Here is a 12,973-nt window from a genome sequence, read left to right as displayed (position 1 = left end):
AAAGCACTCTGGGAAACAGGAAGTGATCCTGCAGCCCGGCTGACTCACCCGCCTGACACAGGCCGACGGGGATCAGAGCGTGCCGGCTGCTGACGCTGTCAGACCGACCTGAGCCGGCGAACAGAGTGAAGCCGACGTCACACTGAAGCTTATTAAACACTGAATTCATCGATCAGAAGTCGTCCCACGTCTCACGCCTGTGTTGTGTGTGACTCACTCTCTTCGTGCTCCTGGTCGCTGTCACTGTCGGCGGCGGCCAGCCCGTGTTTCTGCAGGTGTCTCCTGATGCTGAACCTGGTCCTCTTCGGTCTCCCCTGACCCTTCAGCTTGGGCTGGTCCACCGAGTCCATCACCGTGAAAATACCCCTCCCGTTGTTTGACGAAGTGGCGCCGCTGCCGTTGGCTGGGGCAGCCATATTGGAAGAGGCTTGAGCCTGAGAACAACACAGAAGACATCACAGTGTGTGTGAGTGTATGTGTGTGTGTGTGTGTGTGAGTGTGTAATTGTGTGTGTGTGTGTATGTGTGTGTGTGTGAGTGTATGTGTGTTGTATGTGTGTGTGTGTGAGTGTGTAATTGTATGTGTGTGTCTGTGTGTGTGTGTGAGTGTGTAATTGTATGTGTGAGTGTGAGTGTATGTGCGTGTGTGTGTGTATGTGTGTGTGTGTGAGTGTATGTATGTGTGTGTGTCTGAGTGTGTAATCGTGTGTGTGTGTGTATGTGTGTGTGTGTGTGAGTGTGTAATTGTGTGTGTGAGTGTATGTGTGTGTGTGTCTGTGTGTCTGTGTGTGTGTGTGTATGTGTGTGTGTGAGTGTATGTGTGTTGTATGTGTGTGTGTATGTGTGTGTATGAGTGTATGTGTGTTGTATGTGTGTGTCTGTGTGTGTGTGTGTGTGTGTGTAATTGTATGTGTGAGTGTGAGTGTATGTGCGTGTGTGTGTGTATGTGTGTGTGTGTGAGTGTGTGTGTGTGAGTGTATGTATGTGTGAGTGTGTGTGAGTGTATGTATGTGTGTGTGTCTGTGTGTGTGTGTGTGTGTGTGTGTGTCAGACCTGCTCTAAGTTAGACAGCGTCACGCTCCCAACATCCGTCAGCCGGTGTTCTCTGTCGTCCCAGCGTCCGTACGCCAGGTCGATCCCGCCCACGAAGGCCACAGATTGGTCGATGACGATGATCTTCTCGTGATGCGCCCACAGGTAAACAGCAGAGGAGACGTGGTCTGGGTGCCGCATCACCTGATGAAGAGGAAGAGTGTGTATGTGTGTGTGTGTGTCTACACAGCATGATGGACGTGTGGACGCCTTCACACACCCGACACTCACCTTGATGTTCGGGTGGAGGCGCCGCAGCGTTGTCTTGCTGTATCCTGAGTTGATACCCAGGGCTAGCTCCACCTCCTTGTACAGCATCACAAAGATCCGCACCCCTTGTTGCTATGGAAACAATGCAGCCATGCATCACCGCCAGCTCTAACTTTAACCCACAGCACATCTGTGTCGCTAACGTAGCCTAGCTCAGCAAAACTTGAGCTGCAGATGTGACGGCGCCGGCCGTCTCTGTGTGCTCACCGCTTTGCGCCTCAGAATGCAGTCGAGACGCCACCGGTTCCCTTCAACCACCGGCCTCTTCAGGAAGATCTCTGGACTCAGCCTGTGGCACAGAAACACCATCGCCATCTTAACCACACTCCTTCCCTTACTCTGTGTGTGTGTGTGTGTGACAGTAGTCTGAGCCTCAGACTGTAACTGATCTGTTTGACCAGAAAACCTCCCGTAGAGGTGACCGCCATGTGCACTCACTGCACCCTTAACACACACACACACACCTCAGTGTGAAGAACACTCACCACCAGTCTGTGATGAAGATTTCCTCTTTGGCCTCTTCCAGAGCGTCGGCCACATCCTCCATGTACGTTTTCCCGTTCACATACCTGAACACAAACAACAGCACAGCTTCACTTAATCTACCACCAAGCTGGTTCAATACAATGTGAAGGTGGAGGTCAGAGGTCATGCAGGACTCTGACTTTACATAGAGATGATGACGCAGCCTCAGCTCTGCCCTTTGTACAAAATGAGGCCAAAAAGTTTTACTTATGCTTACGCTGCCATGTTGGAAAAAGACGCCATGTTGGAACCAGAGTGTGAGCAGACCCCTACACACCTCGCTCGACGTGAGGATCGGTCTCTCACTAACATGGAGGAGGCAGAGACTGTGACCTATACTGCATCCAGACAGCAGGGGGCGATCCAGATGTTCTGACCTCTTCTCACATTATCAGACCTTAGTCTGGATTTCCTTGTGTTTGTCAGACTCTTCGCTTTGTTTCAGTTTTGACTGCGACTTCCTCTCCTGAATGTAAGAACTAATAAAACAAGCACTTCCCTCTCTCACTGTCCAGTCTGTCCATCAGCTTCTTTATGCTTTGTATAGTCTCCACACACACACACACACACACACACACACACACACACACACACACACACACACTCTGTCTCACAGACAGTATTGTGTTGCCCAGCAGGAGGACAGGTGATGAGCAGCTACGTCTCACTTTCCCTCTCTTTGTGTCGGGTTACTCCAGCGACACACACACACACACACACACACATTTGAACACCCAGACCTGAACCTCTCCTCCCTTAATCCACAAAGCGGTCCTCCCAAAGACACAGTGTTTACTCTTCAGTGATGCCTTCACTGACAGTTGGAGATCTGTTCTATCTTTGCTTCACTGATATTCTGACACTTGCATCTTATTGAAGGGTAATAAAGTTAGGGTAAGGGTCATACATGTGTCACTGTGAAAACAGCCACATCAGGGAACTGTAAGCTGGTTGTCATGGTTACCATTTGGCGGGGATGTTCTTCTCCTCTCTGGCGAAGGATCCGAAGCGGTGGTCTTTGAGGAAGGCTGAGCCGTGTTTCTGGACGAAGCGCTCTATGGCCTGACCCCACCAGCGGGCGTGTCTGTAGCTGCTGCACTTCAGCACCAACGACCTGCGCGCACACACACACACACACACACACACACTGATTACACCTGGTTGAAGAGAAACGCTGCCACACTTTATTTCCACACCGGACGCTGACAGACCTGGACAGACTGTCGATGCGGACGCCATGTTTGGTTTCTGTGTCTTTGGAGTCCATCTTGATGTTGAACTCTTTGTCGATCAGCATCACAAAGGAAATGGCACCAGAGTCTGGCTTCATGTAGAGCAGGAAGGAGTCCTTCACCACCATCCAGCTACACACACACACACACACACAGATAATATCTGAGTATTTAAAGGTCAGGGGATCAGTCATCTGGAATAAATGGTGGTGCGTTCACTGACCGCTTGGACCAGCGATAACACATTTTTCTGTGACCGCAGCAGTTAATCCCGGGTATCCGATGGCCGCCGGATCGCTTCACCACCATTCCTTCCCTAAAAAGACAAGAGCCGCACAACTGATCAATCAATCAACTAATCAATGGAGCAGATTCTTAATACAGGAGTGGCTTAAAGGATCCTCAGGATTCACTTCAAAAGCATATTTAACAGCTTTAAGTTTTCAGTACGACGCATTCAAGGACAATCTGAAAGTTTTCCTTCTGGTGCTCAGAGGGTTAACTGAACGGCAGAATATTCCCACAGGCTGCTCAGTTGTGTATTTTTTTTAAATAATGAAGCATATTTTTGGAGCCACGTGGCAGACATGTTTTCTTACAGTCCTTTGGGTCCCAGGTCGTGGATGAAGGACAGCTGACTCACGTCGATAAACTCCATCTGAGAGACACAAACAGAACCTGAAGCTAACACCTTGTTCAGGAACATTATGTGAATGATGGGCATCCAGGTCGTGCGGGCACCCTGCTGAGCACCAGCCTCACCGTGGAGTGGTAGCTCCTGTACATCGGCATCCTCAGCAGCTTGTTCAGGTAGTCCTCCAGTTGTTTCTGGAACAGATGTTAGAGGAATAGAACTAATGAAGGCATGTAACGACACTCCATGGTGATGATGTCAGACGGGTGAGGCGTGCGTACCCTGCGGCTGGAAACCTGCTCCTCCCTGCCCAGCTCGTCCCCTCCTCCTCGGGGGAGCGTGGGCATCTGCCTCACCTCGCCCCTGGTCATGGTCTGCCTCCTCACCGTGTGACTGCAGAGAAAAACAAACATGGCAGCAGGCGGACAGGAAACATGCGTTCCTACTGCAGGTCAGCACTCACCTGCGTGGCAGCGGCAGCCTCATGAAGGTCTTGTAGGTCCTCAGCTCTCTGTGGAGCTCCATGAAGTGTTTCTCCTTCCTCTTCACCACCCAGGTGAACTCGCCGTGCTTCAGCTCGATGTTGTACACGGCCGGCATGGTCTGCACACAGCGCAGCTCCAGTTATCTACATGTATTGCATCAGACACACAGATGGTGCTGGATTCAGAGTGTTGTGCACCTTGTTGACGCTCCTCTGCGAGGTGACGTTGAAGCGGTCCTGAGCCGAGGTGAAGCGCTCCACCTCCAGGATTTTGGCGGTGATCGGAGACCGCAGGAAGACCGTGGCCTCTGCCTCCTTGAAGCCCACCATGTTGTAAATGGCCGTAAAAGGCAAATGCTCGGCTGAGGAAACACACACACAGTCACACAAACAACATGGTGGACGGGCCGGATGTGGCGATGATGACACGTACCTGGAGCGATGTTGTCCGTCGTATCATAGTCGCCATCGCCGAGGTCAAGCTCGCGGGTGTCCAGATTCTCTATGATGCCGGTCATGTCACTGGCAACCAGCTGCAAGGTGCTGGAGGTCGGCTCAGATTGCCGCAGCATGGCTAGCACTCAGCGTGGAGCCCCGGGCTCACCTGGAGAGACAGGTAAAGAGGGGGCGGGCTTATTCACAGCACAGGAGACCAAAGAAACCTTTCTTCTAACGGGGGGGACCGGGGTCAGCGTTTATTCTGAGAATTCTGAGATTATTCTGAGGAAAAAAATGGCCACACTTAGAAAACAGCAGGAGAAAAAGAGACGTTTCACCTCAGAGTCAATGTGTAACCGCCCCCTGCGGCAGCACTGATAAGGAAGTGGAGGGTTTCCCTTGTTCATTAACTACAGAGAGATGACCAACAGTCAGAGTGTTCACCAGCAGCGAAGGCCCGTCCTTTCACACTACTCTGTAAACAATGATTATGATTTATCGATTGGTCTGTTGTGGTTGGACGATATTAGATCATGTTGTGATAAGTGGTGATCAGCAGAGCTGTGCTGCGAACCACCAAAAAATTCATCACCACACCCGGTCAGTACAAACCTCTGTATCACTTCTAGCTTCACTGTCAAAGCCGTCACTGCAGGTTAGCTAACGCTAACTACTGTCAGACCCTCATACCAGCCAACCCAGGGACGTCTCCATCTCTCCCAATACAAGATGGAGCTGTGCATGCTGGGAAATGTGCCAACAGCTATCAGTTAGCCTCAGCAACTGATGAGAGGCTCTGACTTTCCAGACACTGGTAGCTGTTTACACCCTGCGTGCTAATGCTACGAACCCAACTGTGAGGCGCACAGTGACTGAACTCTGTCACAGCCTGAGCCGACCCGTTCATTCACACACACACACACACACAGACACACACACACACACAGACACACACACTGAGTGCATTTTAAAAAGGGCTTCTCTCCTGTTAATCCTGATGTTTGGATTAATGTCTCATCTGATGTGATCTGAGGCAACAGAGGAAGAGGAGCAGCAGCCAGTGAAGAGGCAAAGAAGGACAGACGGGGAGTGAGACAAAGTTTGAACAGAGCTACACAAAAAGTAAAGTAAAACAAAAACTAACTAAACAGTCTGACGGCTGAGAGACGGAGGAGGACGGTCTGTGCAGGAAGTCTGACTGTGGCCTCACTGCGGTCTGTCTGCTCTCACTTCCTCCTCCAGACGCCACCGCCAACAACACAAATCAGGCATGGTCCAACCAAACACCCAACCACCAAACCACATCACGCCTGGCCACAGCAGCTTCCGATCATACAAACAGCAACTAGAAAGACTGGGTGTGGACTTCAGAGGCCTCCACAGTCAGCAGGAGAACACCTGTGGGATGCAGGCCCAGAGATGATCAGAACAACCTGCTTCCAGCTGAGGCTGCCAGAGAGCAGAGAGGCTCGTTCCTCACTGCTGAAGATGTGAAGAGGTTAAGGAAGCAAACACAGGAGAGAAATCTCACACGGCACCTCATCCTGACTGCTGGTAAACAAATGACATGCAAACACTGCAGCACCATGACTGTTACTCACACACGTATGCAAACATCCACATAACCAGCCGGTCTGTGTGTTACTGTGAAAGTGTGTGTGTGTGCAGTCTAACAATGACTGCTGGTGGAACCGGTGATACAGGGAATTATGAATAACTAGCAGAAAGGTCAGAGGACCTGCAGCGAGCTGAGAAAACCTGCTGTGAGGGAGTAAAGACATCTGCACAGGGAGGAACCTGCAGCCACGTCTGAGCAGGAAGAGTCCGTCCTATCAGCACTCCGAGCTTCCAAGGAGGAGATCAGGGAGAGGAAACAGGCTGCCTCCTCCCAGACAGACACAACATCTGACCTTAGCATGAAAGTATGTGGAGCGTCAAACGCACTCAGATTATTTAAAACACACACAGCTTCCTGCAGGGGGAAACACAGCCGCATCACACACACTCACATGTTACAGATTTGACAGCGATATATGAACGCACACAACAAAAAACCTTTTCAGTTCAACTGCTCACATGAAGCCACAAAACAAATGTGTGTGTGTGGGTTCATTTTCTGAAGGTCAGCCTGCTGCTGTGTGGGAGATTCTGTTTCCACTCTCTTCACCTGCTTCTTTCTAACTATCTGAGAACTCTGAGAACGAGCAGCGAGCTGCGGTACAACAACAAACTTCAGCCTGCAGATCAGTGAAGCGTGCAGCATGAATTCTTCCCTTTAAGGGAAATAAGACCCACAGGAGAGGAAAGTGAGCGTGAAGTTTCAGCACTGACCCTGAAAATATGTTTAAAATGATTGATGCAGACAGCAGAGAGAGTGTGTGTGTGTGTGTGTGTGTGTGTGCTCACTGAGCACTCACATTAATTGGATGCAGAGTGGACCCCCCCGCCCCCCAACACTGCATCACTCGCCAGCCAGGTGGCAACCCACGGAGTCCTCACACAGACACAGACTCATGCATACTTAACTAAGACCATCCAGAAAATCTGAGTTTAAAACACCAGAGTCTCACAGCAACTACAACCTGAACCAACATCCACAACATGCAGGAGCAGGAGGAGGAGGAGGAGGAGCTGGAGCAAGAGGAGCAGGTGCAGGAGGACCAGGAGCAGGAGGAGCAGGGGGACCAGAAGCAGGGGGAGCAAGAGGAGTAGGAGGAGCAGGAGCAGGAGGACCAGGAGCAGGAGGAGCAGGAGGACCAGAAGCAGGAGGAGCAAGAGGAGTAGGAGGAGCAGGAGCAGGAGGACCAGGAGGAGCAGGAGGAGCAGGAGGAGCAGCAGGAGCAAGAGGAGCAGGAGGACCAGGAGGACCATGAGCAAGAGGAGCAGGAGGAGCAGGAGGAGCAGCAGGAGCAGGACTTCCACACAAACAGCAGAAAGCAGCGGCACTGACCTGAGCCCGCGGAGGCTGACGGACGCCCGTCATCTTCACCTTCATCATCACCACCATCAGGACTTCTCCAAACCAACCAGAAAACAGGCTCCTGCTGCAGCCTCACACACACACACACACCGCTGCTCTACGACACACACACACTGTCGCAGATGGTCCGACAGACAGCTGGGTGAGAGCCGAGTGCAGCAGCCGAGCAGACAGAGGAGGGGAAGACTCGGCGGGCGGGACGCAGCAGGGAGGAAAGGAGGCGCTATTGGCCTCAGAGGCAACCGGCCAGCAAAGACAGCCAATGAGAGGAGAGTGTGTGTGTGTGTTAAAGGGGCAACAGGTCCATGTGTCCACAGACACTTTCACACAACAGGGATCCTGTCAGTTCTGCTCAGAGCAGCAAAATGCAGACAGTTCATTCAGAATCATGAAATGAAACAAACCGGGCGGATGTTGGAGCACGTTTGGTCAGAATTAAAGGAAAAGCACCAAAGATTGTTCAGCTTCAAATACATCAAGCTCTGCAGGAAGCTCCACAGCTAGCTCAGCCCTGCTCCACCCGTCAGAGGCGGAGTACCAGAACACACAGCCTCCCCTGAAGGCTGTTACGAGTCTGAGAAGACGAGCTCTAACAGTGAGTAAATGTTGACACACACCTGCACAGGTGAGCTTTGCTCAAACAGGCTGATCCAGAATGAGCTGGAGGCCTGAGCGGCTCCCCGCCCTGAGACCGGCAGAGACATCGGTCATGACTGAAGACATTCCAGAGGAGGACCCCCCCCCCCCTCCACCCATGTGACTTACTGCAACTGCTCCTAAAGCAGCCTGAATGTCAACAACCCTCTGAGGAGTGTGGCATGAAGCAGCACTTGTTTCAGGGATCAATAGTTCAAATCTTTCCTCTGAAACCAGACCCTCCTCATTCTCCACCTGACAGGCGCTCGGCCTGTGTGGGTGTGGTGGGATGCTAACAACGAGCTAGCATCAAATGAAACCTGTTCAAACCTTCTAAACTCTTTGAAATGGTCCTTTATTCTGTCAGACAGGGTCAGTCTCTCAGCTGGATTATACCCCCCTGAGGTTCATCAGTCTCGGCTCCATGTGATACTTCAGCATGTGTGAGACTGTGTGGGCGAAGGACCGGCACGATCAATACAGCCGATCAGCTCAGTCTGAGGGAGGCAGCTCATTAAGCAGCAATCAGCTTCCCCATCCCTCTGCTCACTGATGGTTCCTGAGCTCCAAACACATACAGACGGTAAACCTCAGTCTGTGCTGCGGCAGGAAGTCAGAGACAAAGAGACAAACACACACTCACACAGTGAGGCGACAACCTCACACACACCCCAAAACATGACGGACAGCTGAGCACATTAAACCCTCCTAATGAGGCCACACACACACACACACAGGTAACTCTTCACTAAATATGACAGCAATGTAAACACAACATGACGGTGCCACCTGGTGGCCAGCTCAGTCAGCTACATCAACAGAAGTGGAGACAGAAAAAAATGATGTTCCACATTGGGCGTGATTTGTTTTTATGTTCTGGATGAGCTGGCAGCTGAATAAAAAGAGAAAGTAAAGCTCTCCCTCCGCTCATCTGTGTATTTCCTGTTCCTCAGGAATGTGGTGAGAAGACCGTAGAAAGTCTGAAAACAGGAGCAGGAGCTGCAGCTCTCAGTCAGTGCACTTCAGGATTTCTCCCTGAAACAATAAAAACAGTTCATAACCTTAACTCTCTGTGGGAACAAAGACACTGACTTCCTCTAAATGAAGCCATTGTTTCCAGTGTCAGCGAGCTGCAGCTAGCTGCCCGCTGACCGAGCCGTGGGACAGTCCACGATATTTACCCTGCTTCATACGGTTGGAGCACAGAGAAGGCCTGCGGCTTTCCAAACTCCAACACCCAGAATGCACTGCGCTGCTCCAAGCAGCCTATTACAGGCTTTACATTTATAATCAATTTACAATAAATGTAACACTTCAGAGGAAAATATTAAATCATCAGAATAACGACAAAACTCCCCGACGAGGGAAACAGCTCAGACTGTACGCTCTGATGATAGGTGTCTAAATCTCAGAGATTAAAAACAGGCTGCACACACACACAGACACACACACACTGCTGGTTTACACACATCAAATCTGAGTCCAGCTCCATGTCACAGTCCATCAATGTGATGACTCATATTTGGCAAGTATGATGAAAACAAGATCAGTTTGCAACACACTTCCTCTTTTCCACACTGTAATACAATGTGTGTGTGTCTGTCTGTGTGTGTGTGTGTGTCTGTCTGTGTGTGTGTGTCTGTCTGTCTGTGTGTGTCTGTGTGTGTGTCTGTGTCTGTGTGTCTGTCTGTCTCTGTCTGTATCTGTGTGTGTCTGTGTGTGTGTGTGTGTCTGTGTGTGTGTCTGTGTGTGTGTCTGTCTGTCTGTCTGTGTGTGTGTGTGTGTGTGTGTGTGTGTGTGTGTCAGGTAATGCTCCTCTTGTCTTTCTGGATGATAAGATCCTGTTCGTTCCATCAGATGATGTTGATCTTCTGACCTGCAACAATGCGGCTCAGTCGAGGAGCTCAACAGGCACAACAGGCTGTGTGTGTGTGTGTCTGTGTGTGTCTGTGTCATTCACCCAAACATGCCAGGCATGCAGGCGACACTCCCACAGCAACAACACAACTCACAGTGACGAGCAGCTGGAGGAAGGTAACACATTTAAATCACAACAAACCTGCAGCTGCCGTTACAGAGACACAGATTAACCCTTTAACTGCTGCAGCTGTAGACTGTCAGCTGATTTCAGTTCATACACAGACCACACACACACTCTTCTTCTGATAACACAGAGAAACAGCAGCCATGATGAGTGATGTGAGGAGGAGGAGGAGGAGGAGGAGCCTTCATCCAGCCTCAGCTCAGAGTGGATTGAACGTGACGTGTTGCTGCAGGGACCAGCAGCCGTTAGCCTGTCTGTGTGTTTGTGCGAGCATAAAGTCCACCAGAACCAAACCAGAAAGATGTTTCTAAAGACGCCCAGGACCTCCTACTACCGACTGATCCGGACCACCAGTTGCAGGATAAAGGTTCGTCACCACGGCAACCAAAGAACAGCAGAGAGGCTGTTCTGATCAGTGGGTTCACCCTCACCGTGTGTTTATTGAGTCTCTGACATGTTGCTGCTGACAATATTGATTAAAGGCCGGTCCTGACCCACCACACCCAGAGTCCCTATCAGTCTGTGTGTGTGTGTGTGTTGGCCGTAGAAGCATACACACACACACACACACCCACTAAGTCAATGAAGCCTGTGAAGTGAAGTGTGTTTGCAGGAAGAGCCATTACACAGAGAGCCCTACCTGGAAAGCCAAGCCCTCAGCCAGGCAGTCTGCAGACTGTACATCACATTCAGATCCATGACACACACTGGAAGAGCCGGTCTGTCAGGAGCACACACTTTCACTCACACACCCCACCAAGCGCCGCTGTCCTCCTCCTCCTCCTCCTCCTCCTCCTCCAGACTCTGATCACAGCACATCAGGGTTACTACAGCAGGCTGAGTGTTGCACCACGGCTGAGGAGCAGGAGGCCGGATTACACAAAATGAAGACATACACGCAACTGTAAGATAAGACTGAAGCTTTAGTGACACACAATCTTCATCTACTAGGAACATAACGTCAAGCAGGGAGGAAGAGCCACCAGATGATCAGCTGATAGAGGCACGGGGTAGTTTCCACTGGAGTTTTGACGCGAGCTGCGTGGCGCGCTGGCCAGGCTGACAGGAAGCGGTTTGTGTCACTGCAGTGTGTCAATGAAAGAAGCGGCGCGCAGTGCCGGGCTGACCCGGTCCCCTCACAAGTCCCCCCGTGGCCTGGCTCCGGACCGGCTGACCGAATCCTTATGAGATTTACAGCAACACATGGTTGGCGTGACCGCTGCGCCCCAGACCGCAGCAGCGGCGGAGGCGGCAGGATGCTCCGGACCTCCACTGCAGAGGACGGATGCCTTCACACGAACAACAAACCCACAACAAGCACCGCACCGCACAACCCTTTCTGTCCCACGCGTAAACTTTACGCGCAATGCCAAATCACCACCAACTGCGCATTTACGCACCTGCGCAGCCACGACAGCGGCAGACTGCAGCGCGAACAGACAGCAGCGTGAAGCAGGAAGGATGTCTTACCTCCTCAGGAGAACTGACGCGACCGCAGCCCGAGCTCAGCTCAGAGTGCGCGAGGCGCCGCGAGCCGGCGACCAAAACCCGTCAGGCTCCGGGCACGAGCGGCAAAGACCAGCAGCACGACTTCCTGTTGCTGACCTGTCGAAATAAAAGAAGAAGAGCGAAGGCATGAGAGCCTTTGCTCCTCAGATCAGGCTGTCTGCACACTCACAGGGTGAGACAGGTGGAACCAGCTGTTTCTGACCGGGTCTGTGCCAGGACAGAGCTGCGTCTCCTCTGCTCTGATGATCAGAATAAATACACAGCAGGTCAATATTTACTGAGCACATGCATCCAGAAGAGGATTATCATTGTTAGCAATTAGCAACACACTAACTGAAAGTAGCTGTACTTATTGATATCTTTGCATGTTTTGTGTCAATCATTTCTTAAGATTAAGATTTACTTCATTAATCCCCGTGGGGAAATTGAGTTGTAGTAGCAGCTTTTTAAAAGGATAAATACAAGCATTAATTACAAAAAATCAATAGATTGGTGGCATTTATTTTGAAAGGCCTTACTTCCGGTTAGTCTTGGTTTTTCGCTCTACCTTGATGCAGCCGCTGCAAACAGTGGTTTCCTCCGTTAAACCCCGCCCGCAAACCTCTGTAGCTTCTTCACTCAGAACGAAGTTACCTGCAGCGCATGTAGGCGAACACTGCGCATGTGCAGAAGGAAACGGCTGCGATGGAACGTTAAGGGTTATTATAATGATCACATGTTGATGGCTGTGGGGCTCACACTGATCTGTGTGTGTGTGTGTGTGTCTGTGTGTGTGTGTGTGTGTGTGTGTGTGTTCCCTGCAGAGAGGATGTGATGGCAGCATCCAGCCTGAACCACATAATCAACGTGTCAGGAGCGCTGTGAAGAGGAGGAGGAGGAGGATGATGACTGTAAAGGAGGGAGGACAACAGAGACGTCCTGGATGTGTGGGGGGGGGGGGATTTACTAAATGTGGAAATGTCCCTCTCGGGTAACGATGAGTAAATGAGCCAAGTCGTGTTTTGAAATGCAGAAGGAGGCTGAACGAAGGAAGTGAACTCATCACGTCTGCAGTCGAGTTATTCAGATACAGGACCTCTCTGCTATCTCACAGGGCATTCCTCCCCACACACACACACATGATAAGGAAG

The 12,973-nt window shown here is 51.1% G+C and overlaps 2 protein-coding genes across 5 annotated transcripts in view; one reads left to right on the top strand and one right to left on the bottom strand.

Moving 5' to 3' along the window:
- Positions 1-11,935, bottom strand: part of LOC114452834 (phospholipase D1-like) — a 19,623-nt gene extending 7,688 nt beyond the window's left edge. The window contains exons 1-15 of one of the 3 annotated variants that reach the window (XM_028432310.1): positions 11,805-11,935; positions 4,670-4,840; positions 4,435-4,598; positions 4,216-4,355; positions 4,034-4,145; positions 3,881-3,946; positions 3,718-3,776; positions 3,342-3,434; positions 3,098-3,250; positions 2,851-3,000; positions 1,847-1,930; positions 1,569-1,650; positions 1,323-1,433; positions 1,053-1,235; positions 218-434 (exon numbers count right to left, since the gene is read on the bottom strand). In XM_028432310.1, coding sequence (XP_028288111.1) covers positions 218-434; positions 1,053-1,235; positions 1,323-1,433; positions 1,569-1,650; positions 1,847-1,930; positions 2,851-3,000; positions 3,098-3,250; positions 3,342-3,434; positions 3,718-3,776; positions 3,881-3,946; positions 4,034-4,145; positions 4,216-4,355; positions 4,435-4,598; positions 4,670-4,808 — 1,753 coding nt within the window. In that variant the 5' untranslated portion in view covers positions 4,809-4,840; positions 11,805-11,935. Of the gene's footprint in view, positions 1-217; positions 435-1,052; positions 1,236-1,322; positions 1,434-1,568; positions 1,651-1,846; positions 1,931-2,850; positions 3,001-3,097; positions 3,251-3,341; positions 3,435-3,717; positions 3,777-3,880; positions 3,947-4,033; positions 4,146-4,215; positions 4,356-4,434; positions 4,599-4,669; positions 4,841-5,818; positions 5,838-7,624; positions 7,785-11,804 lie in introns of those variants that run through there. The other 2 variants (XM_028432311.1, XM_028432312.1) reach the window with 2 other exon arrangements.
- Positions 1-12,973, top strand: part of LOC114452823 (NLR family CARD domain-containing protein 3-like) — a 1,046,161-nt gene that overhangs the window by 758,190 nt on the left and 274,998 nt on the right. The window lies entirely within an intron of this gene.

The sequence above is a fragment of the Parambassis ranga genome, chromosome 20, assembly GCF_900634625.1.
Source record: "Parambassis ranga chromosome 20, fParRan2.1, whole genome shotgun sequence".
Classification (NCBI taxonomy): domain Eukaryota; kingdom Metazoa; phylum Chordata; class Actinopteri; family Ambassidae; genus Parambassis; species Parambassis ranga.
This window is presented reverse-complemented; position numbering and strand designations above follow the sequence as displayed.